Below are 16,783 nucleotides of genomic sequence, written 5' to 3'. Positions count from 1 at the left end.
TAAAGGCAACTTACCATATAAGTAACATTTATTTTCTTAAAACTCTACAACATGCAGATAGACTGTCTCTGAAGGCAAACTGTATAAAAGTTCCTTTCTGACAGACAGCAGCCTCACCTGAAAAACAGTAATAATAAAAGTTATTTTTATAAAAATATACAGTTATTTCTTTGACACCTGTCTAGCCACTTAACTTTCATTAACTCATTTTGTAAGTCTGCATTTAACACAGTGACGTGCCACAGAATGTGCAATGAAGACACACATACAAAAGCACTTTTTAGAAGCTCATCAACCAAACAGAATAAGGAAATGCCATCTTCTGTCATTCTCAGACCTGAGGACAGGAAAGTCTACTAACTGTCACCAAAAAAAAAGACATAAGACACAAAATAATAAAAATCACAAAAAGACGCCAGGCATGGTGGCTCATGACTATAATCCCAGCACTGTGGGACGCCAAGGCAGGCAGACCACTTGAGCTCAGGATTTCGACACTAGCCTTGACAACATGGCAAAACTCCATCTCTACAAAAAATATAAAAATCAGCCAAGCATGGTAGCATGCACCTGTACTCCCAGCTACTCAAGAGGCTGACGTGGGAACATGGCTTGAGCCCAGCAGGTCAAGGCTGCAGTGAGCTGTGATGGCACCACTGCACTCCAACCTGGGTGACAGAACGAGATCCTATCTCAAACACACACACACAGAGAGAGAGAGATACAAACAGATGTTCAACTTCTAGTCATTATTACAGTTTTAATACATGGGATAGCTTATGGAACATGGTGGATACTCAACGAGTATATGCTGGTCAGCTGAATGGTAGATGGATAAAAAATAAAACTCATCAGTTAGCAAAGAAATGCAATATAAACATACTTTGTTTTGCTATCAAACTGGCAAATATTAAAAAAGAGCAATAAGGTTCTGTTTTGCTGAATGCCAACAGAATAGGGCTCAAACACAGTGTTAGTGGAAGTATACATTTTATTAATATGGAAAGCTGTTAGTAATATGTTTCAGAAACTTTTATGTGTCAAAAGACCTTTGACGAGGCAATTCTCCTCTGATAAATTTATCATAAGGAAGTAACTAGACTTCTACAAGGATACTTACTTATTCCAGAACTGTTTGCAATAGTGAAAAATTTTAAACAACTTTAATGTCCACCCATATCAGCCAGGTTAAATAAATTATGGTGCATCCACACTGTAGAAAACTATGTAGATATACAAAAGAAAGATCTATAAGATATATTATTGAGCTGAAAAAAAAGTGGAGAATTTATCAAGGAGTTAAATGTAAAGAAAACTTTAAAACGTTCCTGAAAGATACAAAAGTAGATCTGAACAAATGGAAAGATATTCTTTGTTCTTGGACAGAAATCTCAGCACGAAACAACAGCATTAAAAAGTCAGTTTTCCATATGTTAACTTATAAATTTAACATAACCCCAATAAAATAACCTGCAAGCTTTTTTATTGAGACAGACAAGCTGATACTAAAGTTCAACAGAAAAATAAACATGCAAGAGTAGTCAGGAAAACACTAAAAATTTAAAAAGCTAGCCCTTGATATACTATCAAGCCTTTATAACTGAAAGTGTGATAATGGTATAGAAAATAGAAAGTCCAGAAATAAACCAAATAGAAATTTCATATATGATAAAGGTAGCATATCAAAGAACACTGGCGCAAAATTGGTCTTTTTATTCATTTTTAAAGAAACCATACCTCCAAATGGATCAAAGATCCAAATTAACAACTAAAACCACAGAAGTACTAGAAGAAAACATAGGTGAATTATTTACCGTAGGTCCAAGGAAAGCCTCTAATTTTAATCCAAAATTCAGATAAAACAAAAAACTCAAAAACTGGACTACATAAAGGTCTAAACATTCATACCCACGCACAAACACTACAAACTGGGAGAAAATATTTGTAACATACATCACCAGTAAAGAGCTACTATTCCTCATATTTAAAAACTCCCAACAATTGAGAAAGGGGAGGGGACCAAAAACCTGATGGAAAAATGAAGATATATATTTCAAACAAAAAGATAAAAAATGACCCTTAAACATATAAAAAGATGTTCAACTTCACTGATAACAAGAGAAACAAACATTAAAACTATACTGAGATACTATTTCTTACCTATCAAGTTAGCAAAAATTAAAAAGCACGCCAACACACTCTGATGATGAGGTTGTGGGGAAACTAACCCTCTTATACACTGCTGATGGGAATTCAAAATCATACAACCTCTGCAGAAAGGGATTTAGCAATATTTAAGAAAACTACATATGCTTTTAACTTCTGGCCCAACCATTCCATTTTGAAAATTTACTCCAAAATACACCTCCAACATACCAAAATATATATGGACAAGGTTGCAGTACTTTTTGTAAATTCAAAATATTAGAAAGAACATAAGAGTACAAAAGAGTATTTATAGTATCCTACCTTTTGTGTAAGAATGAAAGAAAAATAAGAAAATGTGCATCTATATCCTCAATCCTGAGGGGAAAAAAATGCATGAAGGATAACTGGGGGAATTATTAGACTGGTAACCTGCAGAGGACAGGTTAGAGAAGGACAGAAGGAACGGGTGATAGTGCCCTGAGTATAAACATCTTTGTAGAGTTCTGACTTTTGGAAACATGCTGATGTTTCACATACTGAAGAATAAATAAGATCAATTAGGATCAAGTGAAAAAGACAGAATACAAATAGAAATAAACGAAGTACACTGTATTTCAAATGAATAACATAACCCCAGGGAGGAGGGAAAGAATGTTAGAGAAGGAAAATTAATCCAAGTAACTCTTGAACATGGTTTTTATATCAGCACATTCTAATAGAAATATAACGGAGCCACATACGTAATTTAACATTTTCTAGTAGTCACATTAAAGTGAAATTAATTTTATTAATATATTTTATCTAATACACTTAAAATATTTCAACACATAATCAACATAAACTATTATTAAAATACCAGTGAGATATTTCATATTTATTTGTAGTAAGTTTTCAAATCCAATGTACATTTTATACTTGTAACACATCTCTATTCATGTGGCTAGTAGCTACCGTATTATTACACAGTATAGATTTAGACTACATGTCCCTAGGCTAAAGGAAAAACACTATAAACAAACATTGAATTCTACTTACGAGGTGTCTTTTAAATGGTGGTATGAGTTAATAATTCTTAAACTATTTTCTTGCATTTTAGAATTGAACCAATAAGCAAAAATATGAGTAATTTCTCATTGTTGGAAATCAGAGCTACAAATATGGAATGAGGAAAGGACAGAATAAACCCTGTAGTGTTGGGTCAGAATCTGAGGTACCTGTATAAACTCACTGCTTTTAATAAAGATACACTAGTGTGTGCACACATACACACAAACACACACACTCTCTCCTCTCACACATACCTATTTCCTAGATGTCAGCTGAGAAGGCCTAGAAGCAATAACAATCGCAACCAGGACATCTAGAGTCCAGACTGTGGCTTTTAAAGTCATTATTAAAAGGAATCAGGGCTTCAAGAAGAAATTCCTTATTCCAAGGCTGGGGCTGGGAAAGTGCAAGATAAGCCTAGAATACGTGCTCCAAGAATGACAGGGTGTGTCAAAAGAACTGAAGGGGCTCCCACTGGCCACGTCAGGGACAGTGTCAAAATAAAGTACTATTATAAATAAGCGTAGAAAGAATAATGGAATTAGAATATCACCACTCAAGAACCATTATGAAAATTAGGCAGAAATCACCAACGGATACTAAAATTAGTGAGCAAAAGTTCAAGGAGTAACAAGATGTTTACAACAAATGGATACTAAAATTAGTGAGTGAAAGTTCAAATAGTGACAAGATATTTACCAAGTATGTATTTTTTCACAAAATACTTTAAAATTATTTAAAGGTACTGTGAATGTGAATTACAAAGAGAATATAATGCCACTAAGCTATACACTTAAAAATTGTCAAAACATAAAAATAAATGATGTGTATTTTACCACAAAAAAATTACAAAAGGAAAACAGTAACAATCAAGTGATCCAAAATCATATTACCAGTATTTGAACATCTTGTGCCTCCTGATACGATGCAAAAGCATAACGATCCTTTGTGGTACTCCTGCCAAAAATGAATAACCTTAATCCAATCATGAGAAAACATCAGATGAACCCAAACTGTACATGTTCTACAAAATAACTGTCTTGCACTCTTCAGAAATATCAATGTCGGCTGGATGCAGTGGCTCACACTTATAATCTCAACACTTTTTGGAAGGCCCAGGCAAGAGGATCACTTGAGCCCAGGAGTTCAAGACCAGCCTGGGCAACACAGGGAGAATCTCTCTACAAAAAATAAAAAATTAACCAGGTGTGGTGGTGGGCACCTGTAGTGCCAGCTACTCAGGAGGCTGAGGCAGGAGGATTGCTTGAGTCCAGGAGTTCAAGGCTGCAGGAAGCCATGATCACACCACTGCATTCCAGCCTGGGCAACAGTAAGACGCTATCTCCAAACAAAAAAAAAAAAAAAAAGTCAATGTCATGAAAAAAACAGAAACTGCACCAGATTAAAGGAAACTAGAGATATGACAACTAAATGCACTCTCATGACCTGGAATTTTCTTTTGCTATAAAGTACAATGGGCCAATGGGTAAAATCTGAGTAAGTCTGTAGGTTACATAATTAACATTAAATCAATGTTAATTTCCTGATTTTGACAACTATACTGTGGCTTATATAAAAGAATGTCCTTGTTTTTTAGAAAGTGCACACTTAACTATTTAGGTATAAAAGGGAGTAAGGTCTACATTTCACTCTCACGAGACAGAAATAATAAAGGGAATGTAGTAAAATGTTAACATTTGGGGTATTTGGGTGAACTCTCTATACCACTCTTGGAATTTTTCTGTGGTCTGAAATAATGTCAACATAAATTAAACAGAAAAACAAAGATGTCAGTCAGCACAGTGCTTGGCACATAATGTACAATCAAGCAAATGGGAGTTAGATGTTGTTAATGAGAATATAATCTCTAGGATTCTGTGCAAAAAAAATTTCGACTCAAGAGCCATATACTTTCATGGTTGGAAAAAATGGGGGAAGGAACAAAATAATACATATAGTATGCCCCATTTAAACATATGTCCACAAATACATAGGCAAATGCAAAAACAAAGACTAGAAAAATATATACACTAATCTGTTAATAGTGGGCAGCTCTGGGTAGTGTAATTAAAGTGACTCTTATTTTATTCTTCAGGTTTATCACTGTATTCTAGTTTTCCTATAATACAGATGTAACATTTTTGTGGGTTTTCCAATGATGATTTTTAGAAATTAAAGGAATAGCTCACAATCAAGGAAGGTATGACTAGTCTCTGTAGCAGTGCCCTCTCCGCAGACCTATGTTTAGTGTTACTGCATTTGAGCAACATATTCTGTTACTCTACCTTTCACATATCAGAAATATAATAATCATGTAATGCTACTGTAATATTATTTCACATAAGAATATTGCAGTTAGGGCCGGGAGTGGTGGCTCACACCTGTAATCCCAGCACTTTGGGAGGCCGAGGCGGGCAGATCATGAGGTCAGGAGATCAAGACCATCCTGGCTAACACGGTGAAACCTCATCTCTACTAAAAATACAAAAAATTAGCCGGGTGTGGTGGCGCACATCTGTAATCCCAGCTACTCCGGAGGCTGAGGCAGGAGAATAGCATGAACTCGGGAGGCGGAGCTTGCAGTGAGCCAAGATCGCGCCACTGCACTCCAGCCTAGGTGACAGAGCAAGACTCCGTCTCAAAAAAAAAAAAAAAAAAAAAGAATATTGCAGTTAGTCTTATAGCTGTTTTTCTGTTAAGAGAATGGAATGCACATATGCATATAATTTTGCTTCTCTCCAAAAATTCTACTGAAATAAGTCAATTTGTTTTGTCTTAAAACATAAATCCACAAGGATAGACAGCAGAGAAGAGAAAAAAAAGTAACAAAACTTTGGAAGTTATGTATTGATGAATGCTCAATGTGTAGCAGAACTTAAAAAGCCAAATTCCAAACCAGCAGTAGAGAAAGTTGCCACTCAACCCAATTTACAGTCAGAAATCCTCATGAGTCAGGGACTGGCCATACCAACTCTGGAACTGGAAGTGAAACGCAGGGAGGGCACTGGGTGAAAGGAGCGATCCTGAGATCCCCTCCTCCTCTGTGAAAAAAAGTTTGGGATTATCTCTAAAATGTAGAATAGACCATCTGTAGATCAAGGGCTGACTGGAAGTGCAGAGGTCTTTAAAACTGGGTGATTAAGTAAGCATATTGAACCTAAAACTTACCGCCCCACCCCCATTCCATACACCAGGTCCCAGAAAAATGCCAACTGTTCTACATTGAAAGGTACCCACAAACACCCAGGACAGTAGATAAAAATAAACACAGACCCACACCAAAGCACATCATTGCGAAACTTCAGAACACTGGGGACAAAGCAGAAGTCTAACAAGTTTCCAGTGAAAAGATCCAAACAAAAGAAGAGAGTCCACACTGGCTTAAGACTTCTCAAAAGCAATAAAGGATGAGGAGAAAAAAGAAACTATGCCTTCAAAATTCCGAAAAAAATATTTCCAATCTAGAATTTTACACTCACCCAAACTGTATTAATCAAATGTGAAAACAGAAATCAAAAATATTTTCAGACATGGAAAGGCTCAAAAAATTACCTACCATGTACGCTTTCCTAGAAAGTTACTAGAAGATTGAGAATTTTAAAGTTCTTACAAATTTAGGAAAGACTGATTGTTCGTAACTATAGTAAAAAGTTGCCAAGGACTACTTATACCCATTCCATTGTAAAAACAACTTACTTTTCTTTTACAAGCTAATCAGTGTTAGCTTAGCCCCTTACTTCTGAAAGTCAGCCAATTTAAAGTTAGGGAGAAAGTCACTACAATAAAATACCCAAATGCCAACCAATCGACAATGGTCTCAACCAATCGACAATGGTCTCACCCAAGTAACCATTTGTCTATAGATTATGTTAATCTGCTTCTGCTGCCTCTTAAAATTTTCTAATCCCTGAGCACCACACTCCCCCAAAACACTATATAAAACTAGCAATCTGCTTTGTTCTGGGACATTGTGCCTGATTAGATATTTTAGATAGTGATGATCTCATCATCCTTTGACAACAAACAAGGAAACAAACCAAAGGAAAGAAGAGATAAGATACAGAAAACAAGACATCCAACACAAGAGAGAAGTGAAGGAATACTAGTGAATGGGACTCTAGGATGACAACTGTGCACCAGCAGCAGAAAGCAACCAATCCAGATTGAAGCTATGTGAGAGGGTAGGCATGCTGAAGGCTGTCATCCTCATGCTGTCTGGCATGGTATCATCTTTTGAATCCAACACAACTACTAGAGGATGTGCTCCACCTAAGCAAGAGGTAAATGAAGCCTAAAGAAGATAGGAGTTCTAACAATATTCAGAGAATCAAACCCAGCAGAGAAAAATCTAAGGATAACAACAAGGGGAAATCATACTAGGAAAAGAGCAATGCAGCAGGTCGAGAGGGTAGGCTTCAATAGTAGGACATTGGAAGTCTCCAGAAGAGAAATTTCCAAGAATTAAAAAAAAAAAAAATTCTGACAGTTTAGTGTGATTGACCTTGTGGAAAACTGCACCGAGGGGCTATTTAAGACACTATCAGCAAGTAAAATTTGCACAGGCATAATAATGTAAACATAACATTATTAGACTTAACCAAATATTTTAATAGAACTAAATTAAGAAGCTAGGGAGAAGCAGTAGTGGAGATGGTATTTAATAACACTAAAACTTTCTCTACCATTATAGAAACTCCATATATAATGAAAAAAACTGGTAAATCAAAAGATAGCATTGTACATACATTACTTTTAAATACAGAGATAGGCTGATGCCAGAAGAAATAGCTTAAGAAGAAATAGCTTATTAACTGTTAAATTATTAACAGTTAATAAAAAAATTAACTGTTATCTACCCTGTATCCTCTAGGGAGAGGACTAGAGAGAATGGGAAGTGGTGGGACAAAAACTACTCACTATATTTTGTTATAAAACCTTTTTTCACTATTGGACTTTTTAAAACATGTCTATTTTAAACTCTACATCTATTGAGAAAATATTTTAAATTATTTTTAAATTTTTTTTTTGAAAACCCAAATAGCACCATATAAACTTAATTGTTCATCATTCTAAAACATGTCTAAAGAAAACATTTTCAACAGAAAGGGACAGAATATCCTACAGAAAAAGTTTCCTTTTTGTTAGAAGATCTTTATATTTCTAATACTGAAAGAGCATAAACACACAAAATATAGAAGCTTTAAAAATAAAAAAATTTAAGCAAATAATTACCAATTGAGTAGACAGTGAAGATTCACGAATTGTAATACTAGAAAGATTATAGGTCTGACCTTACTTACAAATTCATTAATGATCAGGAGACAGTGCAAATAACACATTTAATTAAATTTGTTCATTTATCTATTTCAGGAAGTATAATTAACAGCAGTGAGACAGAGTAGTAATATAAAAGGACAGAGACAGATTAAAAACATTGGCCAAAAAAACAACCAAATTGGAGAGTATTTACCAAATAGAATACTGGGTAAAATTACAGGCTTAAAACAACAGAAGAGGGTTATCAGCAGCTTATTTACCATCAATTTTACTTCACACTGTTGTCATATGAAATAATTTTGGCCAACACTAATGTTAAATGGGGGGATGTGTACACACACATGCACATAAACACATACATATGTATACATACAGATTTTTTATGAGAAACTGATAATCCTAATTAAGCAAGGATTCATGAACAGATTACACCCTAAAAACAACATACTGTTGATGCAATTTGACAAGAATGAATTTGTACTTATAGTTCAGTAATTATAAAAACTCTATCAAGAATAACCAATAATGAATTAAACTGTCCTAAAGACAATTAACTGTTATCTACCCTGTATTCTTCATCTAGCTACACTGGGATTATTCTCACTGTTCCTGCTTTTTATTTGAATGGCCAGGCACTGACCATTCAAAATAAAGTCTACATTTCCCAGCCTCTCCAGCAGCAAGGTGTGGCCATGTGACTAAGTTTGACCAATGGAATATGAGCAAAAGTAGTATACATGGAACTCCCTAATCCAAAAATCTATAATGCTACAAAATCTAAAATGTTCTGAGTGTCAAAATGATGCCACAAGTGAAAAATTCCACTCCTGATCTCATGTAACAGGTTGCAGTCACAATGCAGGCACCCAACACATAGTTTATTCAGTGTCCCCAAGGAAAGAAAGACCCTCCCAGCCCCCATCAGCTGCAATATATATCTGCACACACCCGGATTCCTCTTCACAAGCATGCCCACAATGGGTAATAAAACGACATGTGTATATGCCAGACACACCAACTGTAGGCTCCCCACAATGCCTCACATGGGGCCAAGATGTACTGCATTACTATTACTCACTATGCTCTTTTTTTTTTTTTTTTTTTTTTTTTTTTTTTTTTTTTGCTTATTCTCTGCTCTGTAGTATAACGATATGGTTGAAAGTATCGACAAGGTCTGCTTGATATCCACAGAGTAATGCAAACATTCCAAAATGTGAAACAAACAATGTGAAACCATTCTCTGGATCTAAGCATATTGGATAAGGGATACTCAACCTGTAATATATAACTTCCAGGAAGTATCCTTAAAGGAAGTGAGATGTGTTCTTCTCTTTCTCCTTCTGATGACTGCAATGTAGGTGAAATAGCTGAAGTTAGTAGCTCTCTTAGACCATAAAGTGTCTTTGGAAAATAACAGAATCCGAGCACAGTAGGGAAATGTGACACCATGGCAAACCACGAGTCCTAAACTGACTACTTCTGGAATTTCTAACTCGACAGACATGAACTTCTATCACATTTAAGTCTCTGGTACGTGGTTGCAACGAAATCTAATTCCAATTCATATAACCTCTACGAATATATGTGCCTTATTTTCCTTCTTTTTTTTTTTTTTTTTTTTTTTTTTTTTTTTTTTTTGAGACGGAGTCTCGCTCTGTTGCCCGGGCTGGAGGGCTGGAGAGCAGTGGCCGGATCTCAGCTCACTGCAAGCTCCGCCTCCTGGGTTCACGCCATTCTCCTGCCTCAGCCTCCTGTGTAGCTGGGTCTACAGGCGCCCGCCACCTCACCCGGCTAGTTTTTTGTATTTTTTAGTAGAGAAGGGGTTTCACCGTGTTAGCCAGGATGGTCTCGATCTCCTGACCTCGTGATCTGCCCGTCTCGGCCTCCCAAAGTGCTGGGATTACAAGCTTGAGCCACCGCCCCCGGCCTTCCTTCTTTCTCTAAACAATCTCTCTCTACTCTTTTACTGGCTCCTTTTCTGCCTCCTGCACCCTTACTATGGGTATTCCCTAATTCTTCATCCTTAGTCTTTTCTGCTCTTCTGTAAGGTTTAGGCCAAACATTCTTAAAAAAACATCTCTATGTCTCATCTATTGAGCTCCAATTTTATATTCAGCTGCCTATCATTCCACTAGTATGCCACATAATTCTATAGGAATATAACTAATTTTTAAAACAAAATAGATAAACAGACAAAGTGGTGGTAGAAACAATAATAGTAGTTGTGGTGGTAATAAATAGCTAATATTTACTGAGCTCCTAGTATTTGCCAGTCATTGTTCTCAGAGCCAATCCTCACAACAATCCTACAAAGTAAAGTTTTATCACCATCTCCATTATACAAATGAGGAAATGAGGCCCAGACAAATTAAATAAATTGCTCAAGACACAATGTACTAAAGAGATCATTCAAACCTAGGTCCCCAGAACCCATCCTCTTAACCAGCACACACTAGACCTTCTTCCAAAGTACTATCACATATTCTTCCAGTTCCAAAATGGCAGCATAGAAGCAAGCTGGCTTCATTCAACTGCCCCACAGAAAACCAAAAACAAAGTGCTGAGATTATCACCAGCAATGTCCCAGAATTCAAAATGAGGAGGAGACAGTTTCAGGGCCATGGAGAAGTGAGAAAACCTAAGCAGGAAACAAAAACCGAACTTCCATAACCATGATGCCCTTTTCCCCAACCAGCTCAACACCAATAATGCAGAAAACTTCCCCCACGACTCACAATCACTATACTGGAAAAAGAGAATCAGATGGACAACCAGCTTCCCACCATCTTAGGATCTCTGGCAGGAGACCTGTCCCTGCCTCAAATTACAGGAAGTGTTGGGAGTATGTAAAGGAAGAAGTATCCCTGAGGACAGCCAGAGACAAAGAGGGGAGGGAGGACTACTATTCCCAGCCCTAGAAACTCTGCTCTGTGACTCCAAATCAAAACAGCTGTTCAGCAGCACCACACTGTAGGAGGTTCATTCCACAAGTCACCTGGGCATGAACCCATAGCCAGTCTTCCCACACTACTGGAATATCTCCTGTGGGACGCCCCCATGCAGGAGGGGCAGCATACTGACTAGTTACTAGAACCGAGGCAAACCTGGGCTTAAGGTGCCAGCTGGTGCCGAAAAAGAGGCAGCAATCTAGCAGGAAAAAAAAAAAGAAAAGAAAAAGAAAATCAAGAGGTATATTATAAAGAATCACTAAGCAAACACATAATAAAAACCAAAACAAGTAGATCCAAACGGCAGCTTGCAAAACAGAAAACAAGGCAGAAAGAAAAGACTGGAACAAAGAACTATCCTTCAATGTAAAGACACAGATGTACATCCACAAGAAACAACAGCAAACAGGGAACCAAGGCCTCTTCGAACAGCAAATCGAGGAACCAGTAACTGACCCTAGCAAGACAGCAATTTGGGAAGCCTCTAACCAAGAATTCAAAATAGCCATTTTAAGGGAATTTGGCGATCACCAAGATAACACAGAAAAGCAATTCAGAAATTGATTGGAGAAATTTAACAAAGAGATTGAAATAGTACAAGAAATCAAATCTTGGAACTCAGAAATACATTTGTGAACTGAAAAAGTCATTAGAGGCTCTCAACAGCAGAAAGATCACACAAAGGAAAGAATCAGTGAACTTGAGAGGCTATTTGAAGATACAAAATTAAAGGAGAAAAAAGACCAGCGCTGCCAAGTATAAAATGCAAATGTTAATAGATCTTAAAGGAGAGGCAGACTGCAATACAGTAACAGCAGGGGACTTCAACACTCCACTCTCAGTAAACGACAGATCATCCAGACAAAAAAATCAACAAAGAAACATCAGAGTTAAACTATACACTAGAACAAATCAGCCTGACATTTCTAGAACATCCAAGTGCACAGAATACACATGCTTTTCATCCGGACATGGAACGTTCTGCAGAACAGACTATATCTTAGGCGACAAAACAAGTCTGAACAAATTCAAAAAAGCAGAAAGCATGTGAACTACAATGAAACAAAACTACAATGAAACAAAAACTGACTACAATGGAACAAAACTAAAAATCAGTAACAAGAGGAAGTTCAGGAAACACAAACACATGGAAATTAAGTAACACTTGAATGATCAATGAAGAAATTACAAGGAAATTAAAAAATTTCTTGAAACAACAAAAATGAAAATATAACACACTACAATCTATAGAATAAAGCAAAAGCAGCAGTAAGAGGGAAGTTATAGCAATAAATGCCTACATCAAAAAAGTAGAAAGACTTCAAATAATCTAATAACGTGCCTCAAGGAACTAAAAAAGAACAAACCTAAATTTACCAAAATTAGTAAAAGGAAAGAAATAATAAAGATCAGAGCAGAAAGAAATAGAATTTAGACTACAGAAAATCAACGAAATAAAAAGTTTTTTTTTGAAAAGAGAAACAAAATCGACAAAACTTCAGCTAAACTAAGAAAAAAGTGAAGACCCAAATAAAATCAGAAATGAAAAAGGAGACAAAACAAGTGAGACCATAAACACAAAGAATCATTAGAGACTATTTTAACATCTATATGACAACAAATTGGAAAACCTGGAAAAAATGGACAGATTCCTGGACAAATTCCTGGACACATACAACCTATCAAGATTGAACCATGAAGAAATAGAAAAACTCAACAAACCAATAAGGAATAGCCAGACTGAAGCTGTAATAAAAAGTCTCCCATTAAAGAAAAGCCCAGGACCTGATGGATTCACTGGTGAATTCTACCAGACATTCAAAGAATACCAATTCTGCTCATAATCTTCCAAAAAACTGAAGGAGAGGGAATACTTCCCAACTCATTCTACAAGGCCAGCATTACCCTGATTCCAAAACCAGTCAAGGACACAACAAAAAAAGAAAACTATGGGCCGGTATCACTAATGAACATAGACGCAAAAATACTAGAAGACCAAATTCAACGGCACACTAAAAAGATAATTCCCCATGAGCAAGTGGGATTCATCCCAGGGAGGCAAAGATAGTTCAACATGTGCAAATCAATAAGCATGACACATTAACAGAACCAAGAACGAAAAACCCTATGATCACTTTAATAGATGCTGAATAAGTATTCAATAAAATCTAATATCCCTTTATGATAAAAACCCTCAGCACATTGGGTATAGAAGGAATACACCAATAATAAAGGCTATATATGACAAATCCACAGCTAATATCACACTGAACAGGGAAAAATTGAAAGCCTTTCCTCTAAAATCTGGAACAAGACAAGGATGCCCACATTTACCACTTTTATTCAACATAATGCTGGAAGTTCTGGCCAGAGCAATAAGGCAAGAGAAAGAAACAAAGGGCACCAAATTGGAAAGGAAGTCAAATTGCCCCTTTTTGCAGACAAAATGATTTATATATAGAAAAATCTAAAGATTCCACCAAAAAATTCTTAGAACTGATAAATTCAGTAAAGTTGTAGGACACAAAAATCAACATACAAAAATCAGTAGATTTATATATGCCAATAGCAAACAATCTGAAAGAGAATTCAAGGAAGCAATCCCATTTACGACAGCTACAAAGAATCAGTTTAACCAAAGAAGTGACAGATCTATACAAGAAACATTATAAAACACTGATGAAAGAAACTGAAGTCGAAACCAAAAATGGAAAGATATTCCATGCTCACGAATTAGAGGTATTAACACAGTTAAAATCACAATACTACCCAAAGAATGTACAGATTCAATGCAATCTCTATCAAAATACCAACGATATTCTTCATAGAAACGGAAGAATACAAAAATTATACAGAATCACAAAAGAACCTGAATAGCCAAAGCACTCCTGAGCAAAAGAAGAAAACTGGAGGTATCACACTATCTGACTTCAAATTATACTACAAAACTCTGGTAACCACATCAATACGGTATTAAAATTAAAACAGACACACAGATCAATGGGACAAAATAGAGAATCCAAATATAAATCCATACATTTAAAGCCAATTTATTTTTGACAAAGGCACCAAGAACATAAAATGGGTAAAGAACACAGTCTCTTCAACAAATGGTGCTGGAAAAACTGGGTAACTATATTGAGAATAATGAAGCTAGGACCTATGTTTCACTGAATACAAAAATCAAATCAAAACGGATTAAAGACTTAAATGTAAGGCCTGAAACCATCAAATTGTTAGAAGAAAACATTGATGAGTTGCTCCAGGACATTGATCTAGGCAAAGATTTTTTGTGTAAGACCTCAAAAGCACACGCAACCCAGGCAAAATAGACAAATGGAACTAAATCAAGCTAAAAAGTTTCTGCACAGCAAAGGAAACAATCAAAGTAAAGAGATAACCCACAGAATGGAGAAAATATTTGCAAACTATCCATCTGGCAAATGATTAATAACGAGAATATATAAGGAGTTCAAACAACTCAACAGTAAAAGAACAAATAAATCAGATGGATTTAAAAACAGGCAAACGATCTGAATAGACGTTTCAAAAGACGACATTCAAATGGCCAACAGGTACATGAAAAAAATGTCCAACATCACTATTCATCAGAGAAATACAAATCAAAACCACAATGAGATGTAATCTCACACCAGTTAAAATGGCTTTTATAAAAAAGGCAGGGCATAACAGATGTTGGTGAGGATATGGAGAAAGGGGAACTCTCCTACACTGTTGGAAGGAATGTAAATTAATACAGCTACTATGGGGAACAGTATGGAGGTTCCTCAAAAAATGAAAAATAGAATCATCATATGATCCAGCAATTCCACTACTGGATATATATTCAAAAGAAAGGCAATCGATATATTAAAGAGACATCTGCACTTCCATGTTATTTTTTTGCAGCACTATTCACAATACCCAAAATATGAAATCAACCTAAGTGTCCCTCAATGGATAAACGTAGGAAGAAAAAATGGTACATATACGCAGTAGAGTATTATTCAGCCATGAAGAAGAATGAAACTGGGAGTCTCTCTGAACCTATTCTGGCTCAGAAGGTTGCCCCCGATAAAAATAATTTAAAAATAAAACAAAAAGTGTTTTAAAGGACGATATCCTGTCATTTGCAGCAACATAAATGGAACTAGAGGTCATTATGTTAAGTAAAACAAGCCAAGTTCAGAAAGACAAATATCATGTGTTCTCACTTATACACGGGATCTGAAAAGCACATGTCTTGAAGACAGAATGTAGACTGGTGGGTACCAGAAGCCAAGAAGGAGTGTGGATGGGGAAGATAAAAAGAGGTAGATTAATGAGTACAAACACAAAATTTGATAGAAGAAATACAACCTAGTGTTTGATAGATCAGTAGGATGACTAAAGTTTACAATAATCTATTTACATATTTCAAACGTTTTTAACAAAACAAAACACAACTGTGTACGGTGATGGATATCCCTATTTACTCTTATTAGATCTTTACAAATTATATAAATTTATCACATGTCCCCCCCCACCAAAAAAATGGATGAATTGTATAGTATGCAAATTATTTGTCAACAAAGCTATAACCAAAATAAGATGCTATCACAGCTTAAGACTTTTAGCGTACCCAACAATCACAAGTCATTAAAATATCCTCCATGGTAATAAATTTGATGTTTCCACAGATTAATTTTTAGAAACTGCCAATTATTACTTAGAAATATGTATGGTAAATAGATGATCAAGTAAGATCATATTCTTTTTTTTTTTTTTTTTTTTTTTTTGAGACGGAGTCTTGCTCTGTGCTCCAGGCTGGAGTGCAGTGGCGCGATCTCGGCTCACTGCAAGCTCCGCCTCCCGGGTTCACGCCATTCTCCTGCCTCAGCCTCCCGAGTAGCTGGGACTACAGGTGCCCGCCACCTCGCCCGGCTAATTTTCTTGTATTTTTAGTAGAGACGGGGTTTCACCGTGTTAGCCAGGATGGTCTCGATCTCCTGACCTCGTGATCCGCCCATCTCGGCCTCCCAAAGTGCTGGGATTACAGGCTTGAGCCACCGCGCCCGGCCAAGATCATATTCTTTTGAGGACAAGGGATATGACCATCAAGTCATGAGAACGGCTTTTTTTTTTTTTTTTTTGAGACAGAGTCTCACTCTGTCGCCCAGGCTGGAGTGCAGTGGCACGATCTCAGCTCACTGCAACCTCCGCCTCCAGGGTTCAAGTGATTCTCCTGCCTCAGCCTCTCGAGTAGCTGGGATTACAGGCACGCACCACCACACCCAGCTAATTTTTGTATATTTAGTACAGACAGGGTTTCACCATGTTGGTCAGGATGGTCTCGATCTCCTGACCTCGTGATCCGCCTGCCT

At 36.5% G+C, this 16,783-nt stretch overlaps 1 protein-coding gene across 9 annotated transcripts in view; it reads right to left on the bottom strand.

The window, feature by feature from the left end:
- Window positions 1-16,783, bottom strand: part of R3HCC1L (R3H domain and coiled-coil containing 1 like) — a 104,101-nt gene that overhangs the window by 75,974 nt on the left and 11,344 nt on the right. For 6 of the 9 annotated variants that reach the window (XM_050802873.1, XM_050802878.1, XM_050802869.1 and 3 more), the window contains one exon: window positions 15-117. Coding sequence is in view for 3 of the 9 variants with exons in the window: in XM_050802869.1 (XP_050658826.1) it covers window positions 15-17 (3 nt within the window). In the remaining 6 variants the exon portion in view is untranslated. Of the gene's footprint in view, window positions 1-14; window positions 118-4,088; window positions 16,172-16,783 lie in introns of those variants that run through there. The other 3 variants (XM_050802874.1, XM_050802876.1, XM_050802868.1) reach the window with 1 other exon arrangement.

Source organism: Macaca thibetana, chromosome 9 (genome assembly GCF_024542745.1).
Source record: "Macaca thibetana thibetana isolate TM-01 chromosome 9, ASM2454274v1, whole genome shotgun sequence".
In the NCBI taxonomy this organism is placed as follows: domain Eukaryota; kingdom Metazoa; phylum Chordata; class Mammalia; order Primates; family Cercopithecidae; genus Macaca; species Macaca thibetana.
This window is presented reverse-complemented; position numbering and strand designations above follow the sequence as displayed.